Here is a 10,968-nt window from a genome sequence, read left to right as displayed (position 1 = left end):
TTTGGCCAAGGCCCCGAGGCAGAGGTGGGGCTCAGCCCCTGCCCAGCAATGGGGCACAGGCTGAGCCCCAGGGACACCAGACCCAGGCGGCCTGAGCTCTTCTTCCTGCAGCGTCTGCCTGGGGCAGCCCAGCCAGGCCTGAGTCTCTGCAGGAGAGGCCAAGCCCAGCCAGAGAGGGCTCAGCCCTCTGAGGCTGCACTCACTGCAAAGGGAACAAAACATTGGCCCAGAGGACATCCTGCCCCCAAATGGAGAACTGGAAAGGTCAAGAATAAAAAAGTCAGCCCTTCCATTAGTCAAGAAATGTTCAGACCTCTTTCCTAAAAGCATCCAGGACTCGGGTCACCCAATTTTCTCTCTAACAAGGGTTTTTCCATGGTTCCACTCAATTCCCAGCCTGCCCAGTGTTGGAGAACATAAAGCTGAGTGGGAACAATTTCAAGCATGGCGCAGAAGTTACAACCCCGGTTACATCAAAACTCCTCCCCTCCTTGCCCGGTTACCCAATCACATTCATCCCTGAGTTGTCAGTCTTATACTCCTCCCTAGTCCAAACTCCACCCTTGAACCTGCCCTATATACGTTACTGTTACCCCCAATAAAATCAGCATTGCTTCGCCGGACCTCTGCTGTGTCCCGAACCCTTTTTGCAGTGCTGTGTCCCCATTCCTTTTCCCCGCGGGTCGTGGCAAGTGGCGCCCAACGTGGGGCTCGAACCCACGACCCTGACATTAAGAGTCTCATGCTCTACCGACTGAGTTAGCCGGGCAATAGCCTCTTTCAGCCGAGTTATGAAATCTGTAAATTGTTCTTTCGGGCCCTCATTAATCATTGTAAAGGAGAGGGTCAGCACATAAGTGTCGGCCACCTTCTTTACAGCCTCTAATGTCAATTCTTTAGATTCGTCTAACAATTTAGGATCCAATCGTGCTTGATCCCCTCTACGAGCGTAATCTCCCTCACCATAAAGCACGTCTATGGCTTGCAGTGGGGGGATGCCTCTCCTCTTCACAAAGGTTACTACTCGCTTTCTCCACTCCGCCTCAAAAACAGAGGCTTGTACGGTTGTTCACAATCCTCCCATCACTGCCCTTATGTCAAATGGAATTAATGCATAAGCCAAGAAAAAGGATTCAAGTAGCCCCAGGGTAAAGGGGGCGCCCAACCCATACTCCACAATGGCTTTCTTTATATCTTTCAGCATGGGGTACGAAATTGGATGCCATTCGGGTGCTTTACCCTCGTCATTGTATACGGAAAAAGCCCGTAAAAACTCCGTGTCTTTGGCGCATGCCGCCTCCTCCCGGAAGGCTCTCCAGATATCCGGAGCGGCAGATGGCTCTTCCGGGGAGTACAGCGCCCAGTGACAATCGGAGTGAGGATGCCGGCAGGCGGGGTAGGCCTCGGTGGCCTGGGCCTTACAGGCGCGGCCATCTTGGCGGATGTTGACCTGGGCCTTTGCCCTTGCCCCGCCCACTGCACCCCGTGGTTTCCGGGAGGGAGATGGCTCTGGGGAGGAGACTGGAGTGGTGGAGGTGAGTGTAGAAGAAGGCGTGTCTGGGAAGGGGCTCCACTCGCGGAGGCGGCGCTGTGGGTGGAATTACAAGTGCCCGCCTCTGCTTTTCCTGCGTCGATTTTTCCCACGAAACCCGGGGCCCCGCCTCCTCGACGCCATTTCGAAATCACCGCGATCCTCTTCTTCGCGCCCTCCCGCCATCTTGGGACTCGCTGTCCGTCTCCCGCCCGCCATCTTGTGCAGTACAGCTGATGTCCTTCTTTTCCCTCCCTCCATTTTGATGGAAACTTGCAGTGTCCTTGTCTGAGTGGAAGGTGTCAGTGCCAGTACTCTTAGTGTCCTTGCCCGTGTTTTCTATGTCCTTCTCTGCACTTGGTTTATTTTCTTCTATCAACTTGGAGGATTCAGCACCTTGGATGTTATTGCTGATGTTCTTGCTCATCATCTGGTGCTGAAGCACCATCAGAACAAGCCTCCAGGCTATAAGCGCCCCCTTAGCGAACCGGTCACCCTTGCCGCTCTCCCGCCATAGCTGGAACCCGATGGCTTGCCACTTATCAAATGACGTATTATCGCTAACTTGGTGACCATTGCGGTCAAGCCATCTGGCGAGAGCTTTCGCTGATTTCTTATCAAGCGGGTGACCGTGCTCTGTTACAAAGTCTTTGAGACGGCGGTAAACGAATCTCTGGGAGGTAAAGAGTGTGAGTCCCATGATGTTAATCGGGTTTCTCAACACTTCCAGATGTTATTCCTCCCTTCTTAGTTTAAATTACAGGGATGAGGTGTTGGGTGAGGGTGTCAGGAATGTCCCCTGACTTGTCCCGGCAAGTTCCTCAAAAAGAATGCCAAGAAATTCTATTTAATAAATTGCTCATCGAAAAGGCTAACGAGGACTGCCAGAAAGCACTTAAGCTTTTGAAAGATCCCACTCTACTAGAGATGATAGAAGCGTGCAAAAATATAGGATCGAACTCCCATAAAGCACGTCTATTGGCTGCCGCATTTTCTGGTCCTAACCATTGCTTTGAGTGTGGGGAGAAGGGACACTTTAAAAAACATTGTCCCCAATTGTCTCAATCCACACCCGACTTACCCAAAACCTTGTGTCGTAGGTGCGGGAAGGGACGGCACTGGACCTCCAGCTGCCGATCGCTCACGAACATCAACGGTGAACCTCTCCCTCCGCGCCGATCACCCAGGTTACGAAAGCGAGTAACCTTTTCGTCACTACCGGACCTTCAGTCATGTGAGTGCGGGCCGGCGGGAAACGGGGAGCTGAGCGCTCGGGGGAGCGCGATGACAGAAGTTGCCCCCCACGTGCGCTCGATTCTGCGCCAACCATCGCGCCCAGCTACCCCGTAGTTCGGCGGCCACTCCCTGACCCGGTCCCGGTGGCGAACCAGTGTTCTCCACTCCCCTGGGTCATCTTGTCGGTTGTTCACCCCTCCCTTCACCTTAGCTCATATGAGCAACTCGCCAGGGTTCAACCATCAACAACGGTCGACCCTGATGCCACTTATTTGATTACCTCACACTTTTCAGCCGTGGATAAAGGCACTATGGTAGTGCCTCCCCTTCTGACTGGGCTTACAGATACTAACATCGCTGTCTGTTTATATGTTCATGCTCCCCCTGTGCAGCTGGAGGACCGTTTTCCCGTGGCCAAGATGATATCCATGGATGACTTGCTGCGTGTGCTGTCTTTCGACAAGGAGCAGAGGAGGAAGGACGAGAAGGAAGTCCTATGGTCAACAACTGTCAAATCCTCTCGCCCTCTATTAACATGTCAAATCTATTATTCACAGCCCAGACATCCGCAGCGAGTCAAAGTAGAAGGACTCTTGGACATGGGAGCAGACGTTACCATCGTCGCCTCCAAGGACTGGCCGCATGGGTGGCCCGCACAGATGGCATACGTGCAAGTTAGCGGCGGGGGGGAACACAATACCCAGTCAGAAGCAAGGAGGTACTTACTGTTTATGGGCCGGAGGGCAGACCAGCATCCCTCCAACCATATATCTTGAACATACCAATCACACTTTGGGGACAGGACGCTATGGAGCAGTGGGAGCTCTCTTTGAGAACCCTGTCTCCTGAAGAAAATTTTTAGGTGGGATCACTGAAGTGATGCAGTTCCCCAAACTGAGCTGGAAAACTGATGTGCCAGTTTGGGTTGATCAGTGGCCCCTACCAAGAAAAAAGCTGCAGATTTTAAATGATTTAGTGAATCAGGAATTGACCAAAGGACACCTGGAGTCTTCCACCAGTCCCTGGAATACTCCAGTGTTTGTCATTCAAAAGTCCTCAGGTTCCTGGAGATTTCTCCAGGACCTGCGCAAAGTTAATGAGGTCCTGGAACCAATGGGAGCCCTCCAGCAGGGAATGCCGTCACCATCTATGCTCCCTGCTGAATGGCCCCTAGTGGTCATTGACATAAAGGACTGCTTCTTCCAAATATACTTAAATTCGGCTGATTCGGTCTGATTTGCATTTTCTGTCCCTGCCATCAACGCCTGTGAACCTCACCACAGGTTCCAGTGGAAGGTGCTTCCCCAGGGGATGAAAAATTCCCCAACGCTCTGTCAGATGTACGTGGCAGAAGTGTTGCGTCCAATTCGGCAGAAATACCCACAATCGATCATCTTCCATTATATGGATGATGTGTTGATTTGTGCCAAATCTCAATCGGCTGTGAATAAAACGTTAAATTCAACTATTTAGGCTCTAAAAGATAAAGGACTGGAAACATCCCCTGAAAAGGTTCAAAGGGAAGCACCCTGGAGGTATCTTGGACTCAAAATTACAGAAAAAGCCATCAGACCTCAGGCAATCGAAATTGACAAGCGAGTCCAGACATTAAACGGCCTCCAAAAACTACTGGGAGCGATCAATTGGATCCGACCTGTGCTGGGGATCACAACCGATGATCTGCACCCACTGTTCGAGCTGCTCCGAGGAGATGCTGACCTGTCCTCCCCTCGTCACTTAACATCAGACGCAATGAAGGCCCTATCCACTGGTGAAAAGAAAGTGTCCGAAAGACAATCGTGTAGGAGGATGGAGGGACTGCCATCCTCCTTGGTAATCGTAAGGGAAGAGAGACAGCCTTTCGACCTTCTAGACCAGTTTACTGGCGACAAAAAGGACTTCTGTTTGTGGGAGTGGATATTCCTCCCGCACCAATTCGGCAAGACGATCACCACCGTCTCAGAAATGATTGGTAAGATAATATTCAAAGGTCGCACTAGGTGTTTAGAACTCAGTGGTGAGGAACTGGATTTTATCTACCTCCCACTGACTTCTGAACACCTAGAACAACTGTTGCAAACTTCCATCGGTTTTCAAATCGCCATCGGAGGCTACCTGGGAGAAATTCGGCTACACCTCCCGGCGTGCCCATTTATTCAGAGATTAATCAAAATTCCACTGAAACTAAAGATTGTTCAATCAGATTTGCCCATAAAAGATGCTAAAACCATATTCACTGATGGCTCTGGGAGAACTGGCAATGCGGTTGTAATTTGGCGAGAAAAAGACAATTGGCTTCACAATATACATAAAGTACAAGGTTCTCCCCAAATTGTGGAACTTTTGGCAGTTGTGCGAGCTTCCCAAATTTTTTGTGGTGAGCCAATTAACACAGTTTCAGATTTGGCCTATGTTGTTGGTGTGGTCAAACGTATTGAAAATTCATATCTAAAAGATGTGTCCAATCGGAGTTTATTTGAATTGCTGACTAAACTGCTATTTTTAATTCAGAATAGACAATTTGGCTTTTTTATTGTCCATACCAGGTCACACACCGCTCTACCAGGTCCTGTGGCGGAGGGAAACCAGCTTACCGACCATCTGGCAGGTATGGTGGTTACTCCCAATTTACACCAACAAGCTAAGATTTCTCACGAGTTCTTCCACCAAAATGCATGGTCACTACAGAAACATTTTGGCCTCAAATTATCGCAAGCAAAGGAAATTTTGAAAACGTGCCCTGATTGTCAGATTATCACGCCAGTTGTCCCGGAAGGAACCAATCCGAGAGGTCTTTCAGCATTAGAAATCTGGCAATCAGATGTCATGCACATCTCTGAATTTGGCAGACTAAAATATGTGCATGTGTCCATTGACACCTTCTCAAAAATGACTGTGGCCACCGCGTATTTTGGTAAGAAGAGCCGTGATGTAAAAAGACACCTTCTGTCTGCATTCGCGAGGATGGGTGTCCCAAAGCAAACAAAAACAGACAACGGGCCCTCCTACATGTCTGCAGACACGAAACAGTTTTTTGAACAGTGGGGAGTACACCATACCACCAGGATCCCTCACAATCCCACAGGGCAGGGTATAGTGGAGCGTGCCCACCAAAACATCACAAATTTATTAAAAAAAAACAAAAAAGGGGGAGTATTGGCCTGTCCCCCCAAGAGAAATTAGATAAAATTCTGTATGTTTTAAATTTTTTGAATCTGCTGGAGGAATCAGACACTCACGCAAACAGAAGTCCAGCAGATCGCCATTTTGGATCAAGCTCCACTACTGTAACCTCTCTAAAAGCTAAGATCCTGTACCGGGACCCACTAACTGAAACATGGACGGGCCCTTTCCCCTTGATCACCTGGGGGAAGGGCTACACCTGTATTTCAGGTCCGGACGGGCCAAAGTGGGTCCCAGCCAAGAGTGTTAAAATACATCACGAGTGAACTGTGCAGGAACCACGATAAGTCAACTTCGCTCTTCGGCGTCGTCATCCTCGGACTCGTCCCTCTCTGTGGCATGCTACCTCTGCGGGAGTGGATGAGTCAGCCTGGAGAAAACTTGTGGGCAACGCTGGCCAAGGCTACAGGCACGGACACCTTGTGCCTGGCCTTGGCTAGTGCGGGGAGTCCATTTCGCACATGCCTCGTGGGGATTCCCATCACCCCTGTGGAGTGGAACTCCTTTGTATCCCAAACCCGCAACAAAGGAGCCATCCCACTTAATTCTCCAAATCTCGCCCAAACCATTGCAGCACTTAATTTTATTGACATTCCTTTTCAAGAGATTGATTTGTTAGGTTCGCTCCCCGCCACTGCCTGTGTTATTTTTCACCGGTATACTCAACCCATTCTGTTTACGCCCCACAACGCTACTGCAAACAAACCGCTTTACCGCGGGACCTCTTCGCCGTGGTGCAATAATTCAATGGCAACCACCATCCCTACCGACTGGAGGTCCCTCACCCAGGGGGGTGGGGTTGGACGGGGTGGGGAACCCAACAGAGGGTGCTGAACCCAACGGGGTGACCCCAAACCCAACGGGGTGACCCCAAACCCAACAGCTTGGCCCCAAACCCAACAGGGTTGCCCCAAACTCAACAAGGTGACCCCAAATCCAATGGGATTGCCCCAAACCCAATGGGGTGACCCCAAACCCAACGGGGTTGCTCCAAACCCAACGGAGTGACCCCAAACCCACCACAGGTAAAGGAGGTCAGTGCCACTGTCTACAACTGCAGATGCCTGGTCCAGGACTTGGCCTAGATCTTTGAGGCCTACTGGGCCCTGGGCGTGCCGGGAGCCTCCATCCCATCCCCGTGGCCAGAGAATTTCTCCACCTCCTTCAACCTGAAGACGCCGCTGGTGCTGACACTCAGTGGCACCGACACCGCTGTCTACTTCTCCGTACACACCCCACCTGCTGGGGGGGGGGGTCACGTTGGGTCCTGTTGGGTCACGTTGGGTCATCCCCCCATCCTGGGCACCCCTGGCAGAGCTCCCCTCCCCCGCTGTGCGCTGAGGGCCGCACTGCCGACCTGGCCGCACTGCTGGACGTCATCAACGGCGCCGCTGCCTTCGTGGATGTGGCGGTGATGACTTACCTGCCCGGCACCGAGTTCTCGCGGCCCGAGCGCTTCTGGCCACCTATCGACGAACAGCTGCGCCGTGCCATGGTGGAGAGGGGCGTGGCTGTGCGGCTGCTGGTGGGGTGCTGGGAGCACAGCAACCACCAAATGTTCCCCTTCCTGCACTCCCTCGCCGCCCTCGCCAACGGCAGCACCGGCTTCGACGTGCAGGTGGTGGGTGACAACGGGAGGGGGGACACGGTGACCAAGGTGGGGGGATGACTGGTCTTGGGGGGTGACGGTGACGTTGGGGGGGTGACGAGTGGCCTCTGAGGGGTAATGGTGGTGACAGTGACAGGGGGGTGATGAGTGGCCTTGGGGGGCGACAGTGCCATTGGGGGGCTGACAGAGACAGTGGGGGGGTGACGGTGTCATTGGGGGGGTGACAGTGGCCTTGGGAGGTGATAGTGCCCTGGGGGGTGTGGTAGACCCCTGGGGGGGGTGACGGCCCCTTGGGGGGGGGGGGTGATGGTCTCCTGTGCCCCCCAGAGGCTGTTCCTGGTGCCCGAGGACCCCCGTCAGTCCCGGATCCCCTTTGCCCGCGTGAACCACAACAAGTACATGGTGACAGACAAGGCGACCTACGTGGGTCAGTGAGGGGCTCTGGGGGGTCTGGGGGTCTCAGGGCATTCTGGGGGCCTCTGGGAGGGGAGTTTGGAGGGTTCCCTCCCTGTTTCCCTCCCTACAATCACAAAACTCACCCCTGATGATACCCCTAAAACCCTTCCTTGGTCTCCGCAAGCCTGGACCCCCCAAACCCCTCCCAGAACCCCTAAAACCCATCCCTAGTCCCCTAAAACCCATCCCAGCCCCTCCAACCCTGTCCCTGGACCCCTCAAACCCCTCCCCGGACCCCTTAAACCCCTCCCTGACCCCCCTCGCCTCATTCCAGCACCCTGAAACCCCTTTTAGGCCCCCCCCAACCACTCCCTGGACCCCCCAAACCCCTCCCTGGACCCCTTTAAACCCATCCCAAGTCCCCTAAAACCTATCCCAGCCCCTCCAACCCCATCCCTGGACCCCCCAAACCCCTCCCGGAGTCCCCCAGACCCATTTCTAGATCCCCAAACCTCTCCCTGGACCCCTCGAACCCCTTCCCTGACCTCCCCCGGTGCCCCCCAGGCACATCCAACTGGTCGGGGATTACTTTCAGCGCACGGGGGGCTTGGGATTGGTCGTGGCCCAGCCTGGAGGTGGCTCTGGAACGTTCTGGGAGAAGCTCCGTGCCCTTTTCCAGCGGGACTGGGAGTCCCAGTACAGTGTCGACATCAGAGACCCCCAGCGCTGGGGGAGCCGCTGCGGCACAGAGTGACCCCCAGGGCCCTCCCCCAGAGGGGGCTGGAGCGGCTGCTCCCCGAGAATTTGGGGGGAAAACCGGGAAAAATGGGATTTTGTGTATTCTTTGGTGCCCATATCATCACTGGAGACTCAAAGCTTGGCCCAGACCCCCTCAAAATATAATAATAATAAATAATAAACCCTCTTTTTGGTTTAGTTTCTGTCTGTACTATTTTACCATGTCTGATTCGGTTTGCGCAAGTTGCTGCTGAGCTCCATCGAGGCAAACATCGCCCGCGTTTCAGAAAACAAAGAAGGGGGAGATGTTGGAGAACATAAAGCTGAGTGGGAACAATTTCAAGCATGGCGCAGAATTTACAACCCAGAATGAGACATTCTACACCTGAATGGCCCTTCCCTCCAGGAAAGAAACCCCTTACCCTCGGTCTCTTCTCCTGTTCCTTAAAACACAACCTGCATGGGAGCTTTCTGGGATCTCTTCTCTTGGGAATTGGGAAGACAGACCCACTCCCATGTTTAACACCTCAGGCAAAACCACCCTTTGAACACCTTTCCCAACCCTCCCCAACCTTTCCCAAAGCCCAGATTTTACAGGTGTCCTGTAATTCTGGCCCAATCTCACCCAAGCCCACAAACCATGACAGAAACCTCTCAGCCTCACGCTGCCTCCTTCCCATTGCTGTGCCTTATGTGCAGGCAAAAGGCCTTAAAATCAAGTACCCAAAATTCATGGCCTGTTCTTTTTCCCAGAAAAGAAGGCGTGGTGAACTCTCCAGACCAGGGAATGGGAAGATCTCCCCAAAACTCCTTTGGTACACGCTGCAGGGCCAACGATTCCTCTGCTCTGCCCTGTCGGCGCTGCTTTGTCTCATCTGGGTCCCCAGAAACCGTCAGTGAAAACCAGGGAATAAAATCTCTGAGCAGTTGGTTGGGTTCCAGAGGTGACCCTACTTCATTCAGCACTCAAGGGACACAGGAATTGCTCTCTAACATCTGTACATCAGTTCTTAAAACTTTTAACTCTTTTTACATTTTAGCAGACAAAGGAATTCCTGTCCATTGGCTTACCAGTTCTCTGCAGGAATTCTTATTCTCTCTTCTATTGGCTCTTGATTTCTCACTTTGCATGATGCTTAGTCCACAGTTTTTGTCCTTGTCTTGTCTTTTCCCTGGATAGAGAGAGCCTCAGTAACTGTCTGTGTTAGTTTTGCCTTCATCTCTGGTTTCTCTAAGGGTCTTTGTGGTTTAGAAATTCTGCCTTCTTGGTGTCCAGGTCTCAAAAAAAGATTTCTCTGCCAGGTCTCTGACCACTGAAATATGGCAGGCCTTAAACTTTTACTTTGTTTTTCTAACAAATGGCCATGACCAAGAACTTGTCCATCATCCATTGTCTATTGCCCAAGGCTCTGTCCTTGCCTTGCCTTGCCCATCTCCTGGCTGCCAGGCAAGGGCCTTGTGACATCAGAGCCTCTGTGGAACAGCACGGGGGCTGAAAAGTGTCAGTGCTGCGTCCCCGTGCCCAGAGCCTGGGCAGAAGTCGGCTGGCAAGGACGGGCAGAGACTGTGCAGAGGTGTCAGCTCGTCCCGCAGCAGCACCATGCCCAGCCAGGGCATCTCCTGGCTCCTCAGGCTCTCGGTGCTCCTGCTCTTGCCTGGCCCACTGGAGCCTTGCAGCCGTGCCACAGGTGCCATTGCTGAGAACCGGGGTTTGCCTTGGATGGCCCCTTGCCAGAAAAGGCAGGAGAGGCTGGAGAGAGGGGAAGGAGGGGGGTCAGGCCGCTGGGATGGTGCCGGCGGGCCGTGAGCCCGAAGCCAGCAAGGCCTTGGGCCCACCCGGTGTCAGGGGAGGACTGAGAGCCCCCAGGGAGGAGGAAAGCTGGGCAGGCCCCAAGGCTCCTGGGCCTCTTCCTTGGCAGCCCTTTGGCCAAGGCCCCGAGGCAGAGGTGGGGCTCAGCCCCTGCCCAGCAATGGGGCACAGGCTGAGCCCCAGGGACACCAGACCCAGGCGGCCTGAGCTCTTCTTCCTGCAGCGTCTGCCTGGGGCAGCCCAGCCAGGCCTGAGTCTCTGCAGGAGAGGCCAAGCCCAGCCAGAGAGGGCTCAGCCCTCTGAGGCTGCACTCACTGCAAAGGGAGCAAAACCTTGGCCCAGAGGACATCCTGCCCCCAAATGGAGAACTGGAAAGGTCAAGAATAAAAACGTCACCCCCCTCCAATCTTCAAGAAATATTTAGACCTCTTTCCTAAAAGCATCCAGGACTCGGGTCACCCAATT

General features: G+C 53.3%; 1 protein-coding gene and 1 non-coding gene across 2 annotated transcripts; one reads left to right on the top strand and one right to left on the bottom strand.

Annotated features, from left to right (window-relative positions):
- Positions 1-696: 696 nt before the first annotated feature.
- TRNAK-CUU (transfer RNA lysine (anticodon CUU)) lies at positions 697-769 on the bottom strand. The gene has a single exon. It is a non-coding gene; the product is annotated as a tRNA-Lys (tRNA).
- Positions 770-4,519: 3,750 nt separating this feature from the next.
- On the top strand, positions 4,520-8,709 carry LOC127464827 (5'-3' exonuclease PLD3-like). Its single transcript, XM_051775292.1, is given in 7 exon segments — positions 4,520-4,739; positions 5,314-5,375; positions 6,976-7,176; positions 7,266-7,571; positions 7,887-7,986; positions 8,520-8,531; positions 8,534-8,709. Coding segments are annotated over 7 exon segments (1,077 nt in total).
- Positions 8,710-10,968: the final 2,259 nt, after the last annotated feature.

This window comes from Manacus candei, unplaced genomic scaffold, assembly GCF_025592945.1.
Source record: "Manacus candei isolate 608988 ecotype Guabito, Panama unplaced genomic scaffold, ASM2559294v1 h1tg000278l, whole genome shotgun sequence".
NCBI classification, from domain to species: Eukaryota; Metazoa; Chordata; class Aves; order Passeriformes; family Pipridae; genus Manacus; species Manacus candei.
This window is presented reverse-complemented; position numbering and strand designations above follow the sequence as displayed.